At 44.4% G+C, this 20,908-nt stretch overlaps 1 protein-coding gene across 10 annotated transcripts in view; it reads left to right on the top strand.

The window, feature by feature from the left end:
* The window catches only part of DOCK9 (dedicator of cytokinesis 9), a 180,204-nt gene that overhangs the window by 96,025 nt on the left and 63,271 nt on the right, over nt 1-20,908 (top strand). For all 10 annotated transcript variants that reach the window (XM_077753879.1, XM_077753883.1, XM_077753877.1 and 7 more), the window contains exons 27-33: nt 487-558; nt 9,444-9,590; nt 9,920-10,003; nt 10,686-10,797; nt 13,853-14,031; nt 14,277-14,390; nt 16,269-16,389. In XM_077753879.1, coding sequence (XP_077610005.1) covers nt 487-558; nt 9,444-9,590; nt 9,920-10,003; nt 10,686-10,797; nt 13,853-14,031; nt 14,277-14,390; nt 16,269-16,389 — 829 coding nt within the window. The remainder of the gene's footprint in view (nt 1-486; nt 559-9,443; nt 9,591-9,919; nt 10,004-10,685; nt 10,798-13,852; nt 14,032-14,276; nt 14,391-16,268; nt 16,390-20,908) is intronic.

Genomic DNA, 20,908 nt, shown 5'->3' with positions numbered 1-20,908 from the left:
TTTTAGAGACCGTCACACCCCCTGAAAAGGGGTGAAGAGTTAGTTCTCCAGGAGCAGCTTTGCTGCATATACTTGGGCTTCTGTCAGTTCTGCAAAATATTGCCATATTCAGAGTTTCGTGGGCTCTGAAGTTTTAAGGAGTCATTATGTTCAAATGAGCGGAGGACACAGAGATTACAAAAGCAGCCTCAGCAGCAGGCGGGCCCAGCTGAGAGGGAAGATCACAAATCTGACCCAGTGGTGCCTCTTACAGGCTTGCACCCAGCTTCCTTCCTGGGAGGCAGCTACCTGTTGTTGGACACGCGAAAGGGGAAACCAGCTGCCTGCCACTCACCTCTGGTCCCATAATAGTTTATTTACCGAGAGGTTCAGCCCCATTTTGGGGTCACACCTGTTTTGTGTCTATAACATTGTCAGCCTAAGAGAGTAAACATGTCACATTCTAAGTTGTTTTTCTTACCGGGATCCTTTTTATTTTTCATTTAGTATTCATGGTTTTTCTTCGACGTTTTGATAAAATCCATGGCTCAGCATTTGATAGAGAACTCCAAGGTTAAGGTATGTCCTTTCGTATCGGGGCTCGTGTGGTGGCTCTTAGGGAAAAGTCTTTTCGTTGTGTTTGTAGCCAACGTTCATTACCGCATTCTGTGTGCCAGTGACAGTGCTGTTCTAACGGCTTTCCAAGTAAGAAAGCACTTTATTCCATGCAGCAAAGCCATGGGCTCTAATAAAGTTCTGTCCCTCATTTTATAGACGAAGATACTGAGGCCAGAGTGAGTTCCTTGGCCAAGGCCACGCCGCTGGCAAATGAAGGGGGCCAGATTTTGAGAACAATCTGCCCCCAAAGCTCACTCTCCTGAAGCATGTGTTAAAACTCCAAAGTCTTTTCCTTTGAATAGCTCAGAAATCTTCAAGTCTGTTGAAATTAGAGTAACAGTTTAAGCATTTATTTTGAATGTAGTTAACCAGTCTTGATCATTGTAGACCTTTCTTGGGGACTTAGCTGAGAGTGTCTGATGCTACTGCATGTCCTCAAGGCAAGGAATGGACTCTGAGATAACTCATTCTCCCCCCACTCGCTGAGGTGCCTGGGTGTGTGTGACACTCTGAGTCCCCATGTGCCCTCTCTGGACCGATGCCTGTCTGGGTGTGACCAGCTATTTCTAGCTGGCCAAGGCTCAGTGTAGATACGTTTTTGTAAGATTCTAATGGGCGGACACAGTGGCCAAGTCACTGGGTCCCTTTCGAGATGTGCAGCCTTTTGGAGTTGCCGTTATGACTCCGAATTCTCTCTGCATTGCAACTGTGCAGACGCAGGGCGTTGAGTCCCGTGGAACCAGGAGGCCCTTGGGCAGGGAGCAGGTCATGGTGCCCAGCGGCCTCTCCCGTGAATAACGGGAGGGGAGGGGAGCCACAGGAAGGGAGGGTGAAGTTCTAGGCCGCCTGGACCAGGGATCCAGGCTCTGGGAGAAAGCCTGGGGAGAGGCTGCTGGATTTTGTCAGGCGGAAGGTTGGCGGCTCAGCACCAAAAACCACACTTCCCTCTAGTGGAGCAGGCGCCAGTGCCCGACCAGGTGGTTTCCTTTTTATTTTTCCCTTCTAATTCCGGTTTTAGTGCCCAGGGAGATGCCAGATGGAAGTGGGCCCTGCTTTCCACAGAGTAATGCCCAAGTAAATCATGCCAGAACAGCCTGCCAAGTAAAAACCTAGCAGATTGTCTGCTTGGCAGTACGCAGCTCAGCTCACCGTGTGTGCATGCACACACACACACACACACACACAGCGCATGCGCGCATGCACACACACGCACATGCATGCACACACACGTGCGCACACCTGCACGCTTGCAAACACATATTCATGAATGCATACACATGCATGTGCGCACACGCACTTACACATGTATGTGTATGCACACACACGGGTCATTTGGATATAGCAACTTTCTGGTAAAAACGTTGTCACGTGCAGGATAGGCTGTTGGCCTGTCTTAGTTTGATTGGGCTTCCATAGCAAGTACCACAGCATGGGGGGCTTTAACAATAGAACTTCATTTCTGCAAACTTCTGGAAGCTGGATGTCTGACATCAGGATCTGTAGACTTGGTTTCTGAGGCCTGTCTCCTTAGCTTGTAGACAGCCATCTTCTCCCTATGTCTGCACATCATCTTCCCTCGGTGTGTGTCTCCTCTTCCTGTAAGGACATCAGTCCTGTTGGATTAAGGCCTGCTTTAATGACCCTGTAGTGACTTCATTACCTCTTTAATTTTTTTTTAAATTTCTGAGAGAGAGAGAGACAGTGTGAGCAGGGGAGGGTCAGAGAGAGTGGGAGATACAGAATCTGAAATAGGCTCCAGGCTCTGAGCTAGCTGTCAGCACAGAGTCTGACACAGGGCTCGAACCCACGAACTGTGAGATCATGACCTGAGCTGAAGTCAGACGCTTAACCGACTGAGCCACCCAGGCGCCCCTTCGTTACGTCTTTAAAGACCCTGTCTCTAAATACAGTCAAATTCTGAGAGATTGTGGATTAGGACTTCAACGTATGATTTTTTTTTTTAAGAGAATGGAGGAGGGGGGGGAGAGAGAGAGAGAGAGAGAGGGAAAATCTTAAGCAGGCTCCCTGCTCAGCACAGAGCTGGGCATGGGGCTTTGTCTCATGACCTCAGCCCAAATCAAGAGTCGGATGCTTAATTGACTGAGCTACCCAGACACCCCCAACATACAAATTTTAGACATAATTCAGTCCATAACAAGGCCCCACTAGATTTTTCATTATTTTTGATGCCAAATATATAATCACTTCAGAAAGATTGGTGGCTTGATTATATTTAAACATAGAACTGATTTGTTCAGAAACTATTCATTGAGAGCCCTTATTTATATGGAGGCTCAAGGGTTACAAAGTTAAATGTGGCGTGGTTTGTGGCCTCACAGAGAGTTTAGCTGGTAAAGTACCCAAATGGACCACAGGAGGGATGGTCAAAGAAGTAATGAACGCTTCTGAAACACCCACAGTAGCATAAGTACCACCAATAACATCTCTCTCCAAGAACTGTGATAGAAAATTTTAATAGAGTAATTAAATGGCATCCGGTTTTTCTCAAGGTGCCAAATTAAACCATAGAATCTCAGGGATGGCAGGGACCTGGTCCAGCTCATCCCAGATGCCCCAGAGGTCGAGGTGGCGTAGAAACCCGTGAGGTGCCCTGCCTGGGGTCACACAGCTGAGCGGAGCCAAGAACTCGTCCTCGAGCCAGAATCTGCCTCTCCCAAATGTTCTGATGTTTCCACCCTTGTAACCTGATTCTTCCAGCACCTCTGGGAATGTTTGTTTCTGGAACTCTTTAGAATAGACTGCTCAAATGCTACCATGCACAACCTTGTCTGTACGTTAATTATGTCTTGTTCCTAAAACAATATTCAGAGAGTTTTTAGAAGTAGTTTGTTTCAAACTTGTTATCCAGCATAAAAAGAAACACTGGCATCCAAAAGGAGAAAGCTTAACCATAAGATAATTTACTATAAAAAGTTTCAAAATACCTACTTACCACTTTGGAGAATTTAACATTTCACTTTTAGAGGGTTTTCCTCTGGCTTCTTCCATGTCACCCCATCCGTGCCATTTCTTCCGTGAGTCACACATTATTGATCTAGGAGCTTCTCCCATATTTTGAAGCCTTTATTCGTTTTGCTTCATATGTTAGAAGTCATGAGCTTTATGCGTTTGAATTATTTTCTTTATTTATATCTTAAGAGTTGTATGTCCTAGTCCCTGATGTTCTGAATTTAGGGAACAGGTTCATATTCACCACGCCTGTGCCATTTGTGATTTCCAAAATCATGATCAAATTCTCTCAGAGTTTTTATACTTTTAGACTGATGATAATTAGTAGAATCCAATGTGTTTATAATCCTGACCCTGATTTCCCCCACCTCCCATGAGTGAGTCGTTCTTAAAATGCCAAGACCAGACACACATTTGTCTTGTAGGAATACATGGGCCACAGATTCATGTAAGAGCCAGATAATGCTTTCACTGCAGCTGGAAGTGCCCTACCCAAAGAATATTCAGCATCAGTCAGCATTTGGAGGCATAGTCTATGTTGAGCTGTGGCCTTCAGTGTGCACTCTTGATGTTAATGGGCTCACTCCATCTGGTGCGTATTTACACAGAGGGATAAATTTGATGCTGGTAGGCTTGCTTCTAATGCTGCATTCTTGCTGAAGACGGAGGTGGCCAGGTGTGCCCCTCCCCAGCCCAGCAAGTCACACTACACGTTGTTACCTTTGCTGAGGAAGGCTGTGAATGAGAGCCTCCCTTTGAACTAGCATCTAAAATAAGCAATTTCCTCACTACCGCAGATGGACCTGCAGAGCTCGCATTGATTACATGTGACCATGCCAGACTCAAGTGCTCCATAGGTGACATGTGCTTGGAATTTACAATTAGCAGTTTTCAAGGAGATTGTAAAACAGACCTCATCAAGGCCCACTAAGGAGTTCCCAACTCTGAACCCCACTCTGCGTCTGTGCTTGGCACATTTTAGGTGTTTCTTTTCTGTCACTTATATTTAGCAGCTATAATTTCAGCAGACTCTTTTTGAATTTCCTCTCCTCCCACATTGAATCAAGCCAAATTGCTAGCGTCCCACAGGTGTACTTCAAGGAAGCTGGAAAACGTGGCATAGGATGAGATGAGTATATCACTTTAGTTAGGTGTTCAGCCTTCAGCCAGTTTTTTTCTGGCCTAATTGAGCAATGAACGCGTGTTTGCTTGAAAAGTAGGCAAAGAATGGGATGATTCCTGTTTTAGATGGGCTTCCTGGGCTTCCCCTCAACTGTATTTGTAAACACTGTAAACACGTGATAGCAGAATGTACAGAATGTCAGTATCCGTACTTCCGTCCACGAGCACGTGTTTGGAGCACTCGTTCCCTGTGTACAGAGCACTGAGGAGATCTGCAGGTGGTGTAGATGGTACATCATCAGCCTTGAAGTTGATGTGGTGCTGGGAGAAAGAAGACATTCGGCCGGGCACCATTAGAGCACAGGGAAGAAGGTGTATGTATGAGCTCCAAAATGGTAGATCACTGTGGAGGTAGAGGTGGGTCTTCTCCTGGGCCTACAAGGCTGCCACGTTTAGGGGAAAGAGAATGAGCATGAGGCAGGAGAAAGAGCTGATGCCCAGGTAAGGCCAGGAAAATGAAGTTTATTAGCTAATAGTCTTATTTACTGTCTCCTTGAGCTGTAACGTAGCCTCTAGAAAAGAGTTCTCTAGCCCCTAGGAAGTAGAAGAACAGTAAGGAAAAGAGAACCAAATGTTTGAATACCACTGTGACCCCCTGTACATGAAGCAGCAATTTGGGCGGCAGCCACTGCCGGGGCCCAGACAGGATGCGTAGGACATGGTGGATCCCGTCGCTGACGTCTGCAGACGCAGCTGCTCGCGGTGGGGCTCACAGGATCCTTCGCAGCACAACCGAATGTGGCTCATCAGGGAGATGCCACTCAGGCCAGGGGTCGGGTGGCAGAGCTGAGTAGCCAGCAGAATGGCACAGCGGTGTGGGGCCCACGACAGGGTTGGGGGTGCAGGGCACAGCAGGATCGGAGGAGGCTGATCTGGCGTGGCCAGCTGCCAGGCAGGCAGGCCCCACACTGGCAGCGTGTGTCAGGGGAGCAGATGGGGGTGGCCGGGCCGCTGGGGATGCTGCAGCAGCGCTGAGAGGAGAGCCCACAGCAGGCAGGGTCAGGAATAGGGGTTTTGTTTGGTCGAGAAGCCTCTTAGTGTCTCAGTGTCCTGTCCTCCAAGCGAGCGCTCATATACTCGCCACCTTGGACAGCAGCCCATCATCCTCAGTCATTTTCTTCCATTTCAGTGTATAGTAATCTCCGTAGAAACATCTAGTTACTTTGGTCTTTATCACCTGTAGATGTGTCTTTCCTCACTGTCGTTGCCAAATCAGGACTCTTGACAATAGCGGTTTGTCACCACATGGAGAGCTCCGTTTCAGGCTGCAGGAGGGCTGAGTTGACCTCATCACCAAGCAGCATTGGTGGTTGGTTGGTGGTTAATGATCCACCGTTCATCACCACATTTTCTTTCTTTTTCACAAAAACCTTTTATTATAGAAATTTTTAAATAAACATAAAAAGGAAAGAGAATAGTTTCCTGAATCTCCTGCCTGAAGCTCTGTCACTCCTCTTCAACAGTTATTGGCATGCCACCATTCTGACTTTATATAGCCACCTCTACACTTATTTTAGAGTATTTTAAAAGCAGTTATCAAATATTTTATCATTTATTTATATATTCTTAATATTTTTAATGTTTATTTTTGAGAGAGATACACACAGAATGCCAGTGGGGGAGGGACAGAGAGAGAGGGAGATACAGAATCTGAAGCAGGTTCCAGGCTTGGAGCTGTCAGCACAGAGCCCGATACGGGGCTTGAACTCACAAACTATGAGATCGTGACCTGAGCCAAAGTCAGACGCCTAACTGACTGAACCACCCCAGTGCCCCAGTCTTTTTTTTTTTAAGTTTATTTATTTATTTTTGAGAGAGAGCATGAGTAGGGGAGGGAGAGAGAAAGACTCACAAGCAGGCCCCATGCTGTCAGCAAGGATCCCCACATGGGGCTCGATTCCACGAACCGTGAGATCATGACCTGAGCCAAAATCAAGAGCCAGACACTTAACTGACTGAGCCACCCAGTCACCCCTATTTTATCATTTCATCTGTAAAAACTCCCAATTTGTTATCTCAAACAGATGAAGCCTTTAAAAAAGATGTGAGCCATGTACCATTATGACGCTCAACAAAGTCAGTGACATTTCTTCATTATCATTTGACACCTTGTCTGTATTCACTTTTCTCCAGGTGTCTCTGAAATGTCATTTTACAGTTGGCTGGTCTGAGTCAGGATCTAAACATAGTCTGCACGTTGCTTGTCATTGGTGTGTCTCTGAAATCTCTTGGGATTTTCAAACTGTTCCTTGTCGTTTGTTTTTTTAATGCAGTGTCTTTGTTGAAGAAAGTGGGCCATTTGTCCTGCAGAATTTCTCACACTGTAACCTCGCAGTGTTATGTGACATGGTCCTTTGCCCCCTGTGGTTCCTGTAAACTTGTGGTGAGGTTGAGGCTCACTTCGATTTAGGTTTGGTTTGCTTTTTAGCGAGGATACTTCATAACCCATACTACTGCATCACGTCGGGAGGCATACAGTGTCTGATTGTTCCATTTTTACTTTGATAACAGTGACTAATGGGTTAAGAGGTACCCGCCCTGTCCATACATTATAGAGTTACTTGTCCACTTTTAATGGCTTGAGCAGCCATTGACTAAGACCCATTATGAAAGCCTCAGCTATTTCTTGAGAGACCTTTTTTCAGGAGAACGCAGTTGGCTGTCGGGCAGTCATGCCTGGCGGCTCATGTTGGCCTTGCCTGGAGTCCAGGAAGCTGATCATCTATTGAGGCTGACACCTCAGGATATAGAGTTACTGGCTGTACATATGGAATAAAATCCCTTTGGAATTTCTAATTCTACTGTTCTGTTTTTGAAAGACAGTAAACTTCAAATACTTTCTATTATTGATCCTTCCCTCACTGGATTCTTCAGTTTATATAAGTTTACAAAGATTGTCTTATTATTGGTTTGAGAATTAAGATTATTATAAAGCTATTAATATTTCAAAATTCACAACAGGTTGTGGGATTTAATGCATAAAATAATGCATGCTTTCATGTCAGAAATACCTAGATTTCAGTTCTAGTTTTAGAAAATGCCATTTCTTTGATTTGGCTGCCGCAAAAACCCACAAAATAATGGCTTAAATAAGACAAAAGTTTCATTTCTCTCTTTTGGAAAATTATAAGCCAGTAGGCAGCTCTGAGAGTAGGGGAGATTGTCTCCCAAGGTCATTCAGGGACTCAAGCTCCTGTCCAGTTATCCAGCCCAGGTGTTAACCTCATCTGCGTGGCTGAAGAGCTGGCCCTCATTCCAGGCAGTGGTAAAGGAGACTTGGAAGGCAAGCAACCCCTTTTATGGACATGGCTGAGAAAGGCACATGGCCTTCCTCTTACAGCCCATTGACCAGAACTCAGTCACATGGCCGTTCTCTGGCCTCAGGTTACACTGGGAAATACAGTCTCTAGCTGGGTAGCAGCGTGTACCCATGAATCCCAGGGGTTCCTCCACTAAGAGGGAGAAGGAAAGGAGGGACACTAAAGTTCAGGTAGTACTTACTGAGTCTCTCTAAGCTTTGGTTTTCTCATTTGTAAAGTGGCGATGAAAATACACCCTGGTTATGACTGTTAGAACCATACCCATGAGTGGATAAATGTCATGGAACATCTAATTCAGTCCCCTTCACATTTCAGGCTCTTAGTAAATTGTTCCATTTATTGGGCATGTGGGTGGGGAAACAAAGCATCAAAGAGCAGAAAGAACTTGGGCCTTGAACTCACAGTAGATCTGGGTTGGAATTTTTGTTACTTGGTAGTTATGTGACTTAAGACACATCGACCTGGCCTCTTTAACCCTCTGTAAAATGAGGCTTAGCATGTACAAGAATTGAATGAAAAACACATAAAAATATATTTTAGGGTGATGCCTGATGGGTAGAAAATACACAGTGCATGATAGTGAATTGCTGAGATATGTGTATGATTTCGTAGATAAGCATGCCTGATGGGGAAGAATTGTGATGTAAGCTTACTTTGAAGAAGACTGTTTTTTTTTCTTTTTAAATAACTTATTTATTATTTTGAGAGAGTGAGAGAGAACTCAAGTATGCACATGAGCAGGGGAGGGACAGAGTGAGAGGGAGAGAGAGAAAATCTCACGTAGGCTCCGCACTGTCAGCACAGAGCCTGACTTGGGGCTCTATCTCACAAACCATGAGATCATGAGTTGAGCAGAAATCAAGGGTCAGATGCTTAAAAGACTGAGCCACCCAGGTATCCCTGAAGGGGACTGTTTCTGAGCAGAGTCAACTGGTTACATACAGTCTTTGAACTGTTCATTTTCAGTTTGAATACTTGAAGCTTGAACCTGAGCCACTGTTTTCTAAAGAGATATCTGAGAGGTGTAGGTATTCTAGCCACCAAAAGTACTCAGAGTAAAAACACAGCTCCGATGAGAATTTCCGGAAGTAGAGACACATCTCCACATTTTTAGAAGTACCTCCAAGGAGATCTTTATCACCCCAAAGTTTAGGATCTCAGGTCTAATCCACAGCATTTTATGAAGTACTAGGATACCTGTATATAGTATTTTGAGAGAAGAAGGAATAATTTCCTTTATCTAATTTCAGATAAATAAGATTTGAGTCCTGGGTTTGTTTGTTTTTTTTTACAGATTCAGGAATGAGATTTTTTTTTTCCTCCCCCAGAGGGTTGCAATTTTAAAAATAATTGTTTGCTCTAAATTCTTTTAAGCTGTTGCGAAACCAGAGATTCCCCGCGTCTTATCACCATGCTGTGGAAACTGTTGTGAATATGCTGACGCCACACATCACTCAGAAGTTTCGAGATAACCCAGAGGCGTCTAAACATGCAAACCACAGTCTTGCCGTGTTCATCAAGGTGAGGGCCACAGGGCATAAGGTGTCAGGCAGGGGCTAAAATGTCCATCGTAGCAGTGATGAGTATACGGTAGGCGCGCGGTCGATGTCAATGGCATGTTTTNGAGAGAGAGAGAGAGAGAGAGAGAGAGAGAGAGAGAGAGAGAATCCTAAGCAGGCTCCGTGCTCAGCACAGAGCCCAGTGCGGGGCACTGATCTCATGACCTGAGCTGAAAGCAAGAGTCAGATGCTCAACCCACTGAGCCACCCAGGCGCCCCTCAACCCAACTTAAAAAAAAAAAAAAAAGTTGGGGCCCAAATACTTACCTTTCTGGGTTGTTTTCTCCACAGAGATGTTTTACCTTCATGGACAGGGGCTTTGTCTTTAAGCAGATCAACAACTACATCAGCTGCTTTGCTCCTGGAGACCCAAAGGTAGCGTGTGTGTGACAAGCTGTTCTTTTTGACTCCAGAAACCCATTTGTTTCTCTGGCCTCACATGACAATTTTCTTTCAGTTTCACCAGAGGCACTACTGTCCCCTCTTTTGGAGTTAGTGTCTAGCACTAACTAGTACTGGCTAGTACTATCTAGTACTAACTAGTACTTATATTAATATGGGAGATATCTCACATAATAATTCTAAATGTGAAATACACCTACTTCTTGATTTTCTCATAAATATCTAAGATGACTTCTCCACATCAAAATTAAAGGTATAAGGGTCACAAGTCATAGTTTACTTAACAAGGTAATGGGAGTAACCATGTAGACTTTAACCATGTAGAATGATCTCTCTCTTCTCTAGTGTGTCTATTTTAAAGCTCTGCCTTACTCACTTTTTAATGGTGTTAAGTCTGTACCTATAATTATAAGCTGCCTGAAATCCTTTCTGAAGCAGGAGAAGCATAAAGAATAAATGTCCTAAGAGTCAGTGGAAGATACTGTTTAATGAGATACAGTCCCTACAGCCTTTCTAAAATCTGTAACATAGCACAGGGCATGTGGTTTTAAGAGGGTCAGAAAACTGAAGACCAGGTGTGTGATCTCTAACAGGTTTTTAGGGTACTGTGTATCCAATGAGGTATTTATCTTTGACTAACCATTGTTTCCTGCAGACACTCTTTGAATACAAGTTTGAATTTCTCCGTGTGGTGTGCAATCATGAACACTATATACCTTTGAATCTACCCATGCCATTCGGAAAGGGCAGGATTCAAAGATACCAAGGTAATCTATCTTTACATACATTAATCTAGTCTTTTCACAGAAAGAGCCATTCATTTTTAATAAGAGAATGGATTAAAATGTGACCTTGGAGTTTTCTAATTTTTTTTTATCAATGAGTTAATTTTTTTCTTGTTAAATTCCCATTTTTAAAAATATTGATAAAATGTTATGTGGGAACTTACTTGCCAGCAAACTTGCTAGCCCACAGGTCATGTCGGTGAGGGTCATTTTTCATTGAAAAACTCCTTTGCTTAAATAAAAATCCATTTTACTTAACTGTAGTTTATTTTTGATTTGTTTCACTTTTCCTTTTTTCTCATGAATTAGCTTTTCTTTCACCAACTGTGGAGTCAAATGACACTCCTGTAGGTAGGTGTGAGGTGTGCCCGCTTGCTTTCTTGCATTTTCCTCCTTTCAAAGAAAGAGAATGCAAGTCATTGCCGAGATGCTTACGTATGCTCTTCATTTCGGCGTTTCCCATATGCTACTTGGATCAGTTCTCAAATTCACGATGAACCAGTGGATTTACTCTGACTGCAGCTAAGATATTGCTGTAACACCCCCAGGGGGCACAGAGGGTTTTGCTCCTGGGGTCCCTAGGTCCTCTAGGACACCTCTTTAAGAAGTCAAACAAATAAACAAAAGCCCTGCTTTCCTCCAGGAATGTCATCTGCCACCATTTTCATAGTCCTTGTCCATAGTGGTGACAGGGACCTGAATCATGAACAACACGGCTTCTCACACGCATTTTACGTTTGCACGTTGAGTCTCTGTCATGTATTTTCTTCAAGTTGGAAGAGAGGAACCTCATCGAGATTTCTTTGTCTTCACTATAGTGAAAGTCAAATGAATCAAATTAGTCTGTCAGGTCTGTCAAGTAGTATTACTGAGTTTAGTGTCTTGTGCGTGCTGGGGGATTACTTATTCCAAAGGGGGGAAAAGCTGAAGATGCCACCAAACTATGAATGACACCCAAATCAAACAGCCTCGCACATTGAAAGAGAAACGCATAAAAGCATTTGTTTGGAGACATAAATATCTTTCCCCCAGACAGACTTAGACTGCTTTTTAAGGGGCAAGCAGGGGAGTCGGGGCCCTGGTGTGGGCAGTCAGTCGTTCACCAAACCCTGTCTAGGGTGCACATTCCCTGGCTGTTTTATCGAAGTGAAATACGTGGCATGTTAGTGATGAGTGCTACATTGAGAAAACTAAAGCAAGGAGAGGGGGTATGAAATGGGGGAGGGGGGGCATCTGAGAGAGAGTGGCCAGGGAAAGCCTCACTGCGAAGGTGACTTTGGGGTGATAATCCGCACAAAGCCAGGTGAGGCAGGGGTGAGCATCCCACGTCAAGGGTCAGGTGCCCAGCAGACTCAGACAAGGTCTTAGCAGATTGTAAGAGTATTTGGGGCCAAGAGGGGCTGCCCTGGCAGGTGGGTGTGGGTCACAGATAATGTACCTTATGGCGCTGATAGGAGTCCGTGGTTTTAGCATTCTCCTTCCTCTCCCTTCTCACCTGTTACCCTCTTCTCTGTACACATGCACGCACACATATGCAGTTCAACCCATCGTTTTCTCCTAAGGGTTTTATATGAATTCAAGCTGTCTACCATTTCCATAAACAGAGCTTAAAACAATCATCAACAGTGGACATGATTATTCTGGAAAGATAGATACTTTTTCCCTTGCTTCTGCATAGGACTTGGGTTCGGTATTTTGGATAGGTTTAGAAGTAACTAATATGGAATCAAAGTCAAAGAATCCTCTAATAATGGATTCAGTATAAGAATTGAGACTCTAGCTACAGCTTACTGAAAGGTGTATTTCAACTTTAGAGTGATGTGTAGTTGCTTTTTTTAAAATTTTTTTTATTTTAATGTTTATTTTTAAGAGAGAGAGAGAGTGAGCAGGGGAGGGGCAGAAAGAGAGGGAGACACAATTTGAAACAGGTACGAGGCTCTGAGCTGTCAGCACAGAACCCCACGCGGGGCTCAAATGCACGGACTGCAAGACCATGATCTGAGCCGAAGTCGGCCGCCTAACTAACTAAGCCACCCAGATGCCCCTGTAGTTGCTTTTATTTACCCTCCTTCAGTAGATTTCACATTTCCTTCTATTTGTTCTCCGCAGGAGATTTCAGTTTTATCATTTAGCTTGCTGATGAATTACTAGTTTAGTTTGGTGCTTTGTGTATTTCAGTTTTCGTTTATATTAGTTTTTTAAACTTGCTTTTAGAGGTGCAGAAATATTGAGTAAATTTTTGAAAATTCTGTGTTAAGTAAGTTCTTCATTCAGTGATAACAGAATAAATAGGTTACATGCTAGCATGTTCATTTTAATCACATTGGGTTTTAAAGAGAGTATATAGGCTTTAATGACCAGGAAATGGATTAATGAACTCAAGTAGTAAAGAACAAACATTTTAATAGACTGTGTTTATTTATTCTTTCTTTAGTTACGTGTTCGTTAGGTACAAATTACTTCTCCATAATATGAGTTAGACAATAACTTTATTTTCTACTTTCACATCGGTAATAAAATTTCATTTGTAGTATAACGTATGTTGTGTAGTCTAAAAATTGGTACTAAAACTATTCACTAACTTAATATTTATGCAAGATGTAACGTCTTCTCAAATTGAAATCCAATACAATTATCTATATTTAAATTTTGTTTAAGAGTTTGATGTGATAAGATGTAGAGCAGTATTTTTTTTTAATTTATTTATCTTTAAGAGAGAGAGAGAGAGAGGGCAAGTAGGGAAGGGGCAAAGAGAGAGAGAGAGAGACAGAGTCTGAAGCAAACTTCAGGCTCTGAGACGTCAGCACAGAGCCCGACATGGAGCTCGATCTCATGAACTATGAGATCATGACCTGAACCAGGTGCCCCAAGAAGTAGAGCTGTGTTTTAGAAAATCAGCTTTTTCCCATTTGAAGCTAAGTCTAATCATCCGTTGACACATAGGGTGGCCTAAATGCCGAGGGCGGGCTTGGCTTCTGTTTTATTCAAAGTGCATTATATCCTCTGGAACTAAAGCAGTTTCTGTCCATCATTTCAGATCTCCAGCTTGACTACTCATTAACAGATGAGTTCTGCAGAAACCACTTCCTGGTAGGGCTGTTGCTGAGGGAAGTGGGGACCGCCCTCCAAGAGTTAAGGGAGGTCCGGCTGATTGCCATCAGCGTGCTCAAGAACCTGCTGATAAAGCATTCTTTTGATGACAGATACGCTTCGAGGGTGAGTGGCCCCAGTGGAAGGAAACATGGATTGATACGTGTCCTTCATTTTAAGTATTATAAAGAAAGTAACCAATTAGAAAATTAGTGGAAACCGCACTAAGACCCTTCGCTGTTTACACAATAAAATCAAATAGCAGTGTTCATAGGAAGGATCTGAGTATAGGAGGTGGTCAGGGCCAGCTCGGTCCGTCATGAAGTTCTCAGAGTCTCAGGATAAACTTGCACTATGTGCCTCTGTTTCAGAGCCATCAAGCCAGGATAGCCACTCTCTACCTGCCTCTGTTTGGTCTGCTGATTGAGAACGTGCAGCGGATCAACGTGAGGGACGTGTCCCCCTTCCCCGTGAACTCCGGCAGTGTACGTAAGCACATACACCTAGATAACGGCCTGAGTTCGTCCCTGTGGCTGCTGTAACCAACTAACATAAACTGGGGGGCCAGAAACCACAGAATTTCATTCTCTCACAGTCAGGAGGCCAGAAGTTCCAAATCAAGGTATCTACAGGATGGGTCCCTTCTGAAGGCTCTGCGTGAAAAGTCTGTTCCGTGCCTGTCTCCCAGCTTCTGGTGGTTGCTCCACACCCCTGCATTCTTTGGCTTGTGGCCGCATTATTACAGTCTCAGTCTCTGCCTTCACAGGGCCGTCTCCCTGGTGTGTCTCTGTGTCCCTGATGTCCTCTCCTTTTCTTATAAGAAACCAGTGATTGCATGTAGGCTTCCAAACCCAAGATGATTTCATTTCACCTTGCATCTTCATCACATCTACAAAGATCCCATTTCCAAATACGGTCACATTCTGAGGTTCTGGGCAGATATGAATTTGTAGGGGACACAACCATTCTTTTTTTTTTCCCCCACTAAACCCATAATAATCCATAGTATTCTTGTTTAATTGCTCTTCTGGGTAAGATGAAGGCAATCAGTTAACCTTCAACTCTTGGGTTGAAAATCATTATTAAAACCATGCTTTCCTGGTGGACCATATCTTGTAAGGTGTAAGGACCTTCACTGTGTAGTCAATAAAAATTTATGGGGAGAGGAGTTTAAAAGAAAACAGTGGAGTTCTAACTTGTGTACTATGAGAGCTCAGTGCTTGTAGCCCTAATTCTGATAGTAACATGCTAACCAGTCTTGGAAAAGCCACATCTTGGGGCTAAAGTTTCTCAGCATCTATAAAATTAGAAAGTTAGACTAGATGTGTCAGGGAGCCCAGCGTGAGTGATACGGGCCCCACCTCCAAGAACAGACACCTTCATTTATATAATCTTCTTGTAGTCATTGGAAGGTGCGTTGGAAATTAAGTTGATTGAAGGATGATCCCAGAAATGATCTCAAAACATTTGGGTTGGAGACTATCCACCATTCGTTTGCACACAGGCTACCAGTTAGCGATTTTCTTTTCGCGTTTATTCTGGACCCATGAAGTGGCTCAGGTGTTAGTCTTGGCACTTAGTGATTATGGCAGATACCTGGGGACCCGTCGTGTGTGTTTCTGTCCCTTTTCCCCCAATGCTGCGCGATCTCATTTTTTATACCATCTTTCCTCCTCTGAGTACATCTCCTAAATCAAGGTGTGCTGAGATACCCCGTGTGTATACGGTGTGTTCTGTAGTTCCTTAAATAAATGCCCTGCGCTAATCTCACCCTGTACAACACTGCATTCACACGTGTATTCTCTGACCTGTCCGCTCTTCTGATCTGGATAAGTCCCTCGGGGTATAATGCTACCTCTCTGTACTGCTTCTGAGAAAATCAGTAAAATTCCTTTTTATCACATAACTTCAAAATTAACATAATTTCTCCACTGACTGGGAGTTCACACAAAGCCGCAAGCTCGCAGAGCCTTTCGGTGCTGCTAAGTCACTTTTCAGTGTTGCTCATTTGGGAGGATTTCCCACGTCCCAGTTAGAAAGGACATGTGAGGCTTTTTTCCCTGAGGAAATAACATTCCCGAACAATCTAAAGAAATGTTGGGCATCGGAGGTCTAGAGAGGGAACGTGCTAGACCTTCTGGGGAAACGAACAGTGACTTTAGGGACCAAGGCCCCCGGGCTTGTGCCTGTCCCCACGCCTCCGCCAGCCTCCTCCCTCGGCCGCGGTGCACCCGCCTCTCCCACGCAGCGCAGCCCACTTGTCTGCGCATCTCCTGCGACAGGCGCCCTCACGCTTCCAAGAGCAGCTGATGGCTCTTCTAATGTCGCCTTCGATTCTTTCTTCCCCCTCTCCCCTCGGGCAGACTGTGAAGGACGAATCGCTTCCGCTGCCGGCCGCCAACCCGCTGGTGACACCGCAGAAGCCTGGGATCACGCTGGACAACAGCCTGCACAAGGACCTGTTCGGCGCCATCTCCGGCATCGGTAACACCACGTGCTCTGTTTGCTTCTCCCTGGCCTCGTTCGGAGAGCGCCTTCATCCAGGAGTGTGGGAGCCGCTCCGGCTTTCACGTTAGGACCTTAAACTCTGCGTTTCTCCCTTGAATATTCTTCTCCTGGTTTTGATATTTAANTCTCCTGCAGTGAAATTTCAGGACACTGAATCACATATCTGTGCTGTTTGCTTTTTGTTAATGATTAAGTCATCATTTAAAAGTTTAAGGGGCACCTGGGTGGCTCAGTTGGTTACGGCTCTGACTCTTGGTTTTTGGCTCAGGTCATGGGTTTTGGCTCCTGGTTTTGTGGGTTTGAGCCCTGAATGGGGCTCGTTCTAGCAGCATGGAGCCTGCTTGGGATTCTTTCCTCTCTGTCTCTCTCTCTCTCCCCCTGTCTCTCTCCCTCCCTGTTTCTCTCTTTCTCTCTCTGCCCCCCCCCAACTCTCACTGCCTCTGTCTCAAAAAAAAAAAAAAAACCTTAAAACTTTCAAATTGGATTATGTTTCTATGAAAGGAGTATCTTTGCAGAAGTGGGAAGGGGGGCTGTGGGTAGCATTTATTTGTGGTGATAATGATTTCAATGAAACGTGATAGAATAAGTACCAAGGAGGTAGTGGTCTATGGTAAGAATGCAATTCTAAAATCAGTTTTCTGAAATCTTCTTTCCTACAATATTTTTTTCTCTCTGACATATTGTAAGAGCCACCCCCATGGGGAAGAAAACAGCCGGCATAAATCAAGATTCAAATGGAGTGGTTCTCTGTACGAAAACACCTAAGAAATGTACTTATTAATATTCTGAGTAATTGAGCATCTGTGTCAGATCCTTCTTAAAGATAATGGTACAAAAAAATAGATGTGTCTTCATAAAATTGTCACTTTCACTACACTTTGAAGAAATGAAGCCCCCTGCCATGGCCAGTGCTTAGACACCCAGGAGTGGAATTAACTCATTAAAAAAAATTTTTTTTAAGTTTATTTATTTCTGAGAGAGAAGGGGAGGGGCAGAGAGAGAGGGAGAGAGAGAATCCAAAGCAGGCCCAGTGCTGTTAGCACAGGGCCTGACATGGGGCTCAATCCCATGAACCGCAAGATCATGACCTGAACTGAAGTCAAGAATCAGACATTCAACTGACTGAGCTGCCCAGGCGCCCCTTGTGTTGTTCTTGATGTCAAGATGCTATTTCATGTAGGTGATGAAACCGAGCAGAACATAAAACCAGAAACCTCACACCAATGCCCAGATTTATCCTATAGTACCCAACCCTTAATCTTATTTACACTTATGTATATATATTCTATTTTTTTCAATGTTTATTTATTTTATTTTTGAGAGAGAGAGAGAGACAGAGAGCAAGCAGGGAGGGGCAGAGAGAGAGAGGGAGACACAGAATCTAAAGCAGGCTCCAGGCTCTGAGCTGTCAGCACAGAGCCAGACATGGGGCTTGAACTCACAAACTGCAGGATCATGACCTGAGCTGATGTTGGGCATTTAACCAACTGAGCCACGCAGGCGCCCTCTGTTTTTTATAGTTGCAGTTGTGTCATTAGGCGTCCTAAAGATTAAATGAGTTAATTCACGCGCAATGCTCCGAGCAGAGACTGGCTTGTGGTGTTTGTACTTGCCTTTCTCCTGGGGCCTTCACTCTGTCTTCTTGGCCCTGCTCTGCCCGCACCCCCAGCCACTGCTTCAGGAGTGGGAAAGGGACTTTCCTGGGAGGATTTTGTCTACAGGAGTTCACAGAACTCGCTTTAAAGTCAGACAGTGGTGGTTTTGGATCCAGGCTCTGTCATTCACTAATTGCCCTGGAGAGCGTGTCTCTCCTCTTCACTGCCAGTGTCCACATCAACACAGAGTTGGGGCGAGGGACGGGGAGCCCATACGGTGTGCACAGAGCTCAGCGTGGTGACACTCAGTGTTATCATCTGCCTGCATTATAACAGACACAATTCTTCAGTTCTGGGATACACTCTCAGTAGCCAGTTTCAGGACTATCAGGGCCCAGGAGTGTGTTGAAATCTTACCTCCTTAACACTCTAGGATTCAAGACTTTATGGAAGTAACCAGACTCGAATGAAGTAATGCTTTGACTCTGCATTTATTCTCCAGCATTCACCTTGTTAGGGTGTGGGATTCCCTGAGAACGTAAAGATGAGCTATTGGGTATCATTAGCAAGACTCGAGTGGCATTAATGACCTTCAGTTGCTCTGTGTTCATGATGAAGTTATGAAAAGTATGTGAGACTAATTTAATCCCTTTTCACTTTCTTAAATTTCAAGATCTGCATCCGCTTTTCATAGGAGTTCACCATGACGGACTTCTTTATACTCAGGCTTCATGTCTACTACCCCCATCTTTAAACACTTAAATCCTTGTTCCCTTACAGGAACGCCTTCCAGAGAAGCCCCCACCTTTGAACTGAGTTTGCCGCTTGTTCTCTGGTGGCTTGAGCAACTCTTCTTGAATTCTTCAAGGAGTTTCCAGTTACCTTGAGTCCTAGTACTTACCCTTCAAGAGCAGACTGTCTCCTTACATCTCTATTTAGTAGAGCTCCTTGAGAATGCACCTTCGGCAGTTGTTTTTAAATGCCTTTGGAATATGGTGCATGAGGATTTCTAGAACAGATTCATTGCCTGCAGGAAAACTGCTCTGAGATTACATTTGCTTTAAAAGGTACACATTTGGGGCGCCTGGGTGGCTTAGTCGGTTAAGCGTCCGACTTTCACTTAGGTCATGATCTCACGGTTCGTGGGTTCGAGCCCCGCGTCGGGCTCTGTGCTGACTGCCAGCTCAGAGCCTGGAGCCTGTTTCAGTCTGTGACTCCCTCTCTCTCTGACCCTCCCCTGCTCACGCTGTCTCTCTCTCTCTCTCTCCTACAAATAAATAAAAAACATTTAAAAAAAAAATAAAAATAAAAGGTACACATTCGTGGGGTGCCTGGGTGGCTCAGTCGGCGGAGCATCTGACTTGATTTTGGTTCAGACCATGATGTCATGGTTGTGAGAACCTCGGCAGGTTCTGCATGGGGCGTGGAGGTTGCTCGAGATTCTGTCTCTCCCTTTGCCCCTCCCCCGCTTGCACACTCTCTCTAAAAAACATAAATGAAAATTTAAAAATAAAATAAAAGGCACACACACATCTTAGACTAAGGGTTTCTTTTTCCATCTACTCTGTTTTGCATTGGGCTGTCTGTACAAAGAAGACAGAGGTGAATTAAACTTCTTTCCATTTTACTTAAATGTTTAAGATTTTTTAAGGTTCTGCACTGGGCTGAGATATTAAATACCCCCCCACACACACACACACAAAAGGAACATAGTTCTCCTAAGCATGCTGATTTTGATTTATTGCATTTCCATCTGTTTGCCTTAGATTAGGACTCCATTTCTGGAACTGATCCTAAAACTGGGAATTCAGAGTCTAATTTTACTTTACTGAGGACCTCTTTCTCATGATCATTCTGTTATACATTAAATATGAACCCCGGTTATATTAGGAGGACTATAATTATAATTCGGTCATAATGTGTGTTTTATCTCTAAGTATAAAAAAAAGGCTCTAGATTTTTCATAGATTTTTGCCTTTTCATCATGACAGTCAGTCACACAGCTTCTGTTCTGGGATGGGGCAGCCAGGGGCCAATGGTTCACATGTTCTAGCCATCACTTACATTTTCAAATTCTTCTGGCCCCTCTTTTCTTAATGTTAATATGCGGGGTCAGTTTCAGGGATGGCCGTGAATCTACCTGATTGCCAGGTAGAGGGCAGGATTAATTTCCAAGTGGCTCAGGCCATGGCAGCTAACTTGCATTTGGGAATTTGAAAATGTGGGTCTAGTGGGGAAGGCATCTTCAGCCTGGGTGCCGGAGGCCAGGCTTACAGCTTGCTGGCGCGTGGTACCAAGGGCTCCTCATGCCATGTGCACAACCAGCAGGCTGTTTGGAGTGGCGGTGGGGGACGCCTTTTGGTTCAGCACGGAGTGTGTAAGTTTGACAGTCATTTTAAATTATGCGAGTGAGGTACTTAAATCTTATCTAAGCAGGACATCCATCCATTACTTTTAAAAATTCCAGAGTAATGAGGTATAGGGGCTGATTTCCGCCTTCAAGTGCTGTTTTTTCACAGACGTCACAAATTTTACTTCTAAGTTAAATTTCATTTCTGCTCGTAACTGTTTGTTGCAGATTCCCAAACATTCTCAGTTTGTAGCATGCTTACCGTCACAGTAAGTTTCTCATGGCGTCCCCAGGCCAGAATAAACACCCAACAGTTCTGTTAAAGAGGTGCTTAGAGCCAAATAACCCAATAAGGTGGAGGTTTTTTAGTGTTTGTTTATTTATTTTGAGAGCATAAGCTGGGGAGGGGCAGAGAAAGAGAGTCAGTCCCAAACAGGCTCCTCACTGTTGGTGCAGAGCCTCATGTGGGACCCGATCTCACAGACCATTAGATGCTGACCTGAGCTAAAACCAAGAGTCGACACTTAACTGACTGAGCCACCCAGGCGCC

Source organism: Crocuta crocuta, unplaced genomic scaffold (genome assembly GCF_008692635.1).
Source record: "Crocuta crocuta isolate KB4526 unplaced genomic scaffold, BGI_CrCroc_1.0 scaffold31, whole genome shotgun sequence".
Lineage (NCBI taxonomy): Eukaryota > Metazoa > Chordata > Mammalia > Carnivora > Hyaenidae > Crocuta > Crocuta crocuta.
This window is presented reverse-complemented; position numbering and strand designations above follow the sequence as displayed.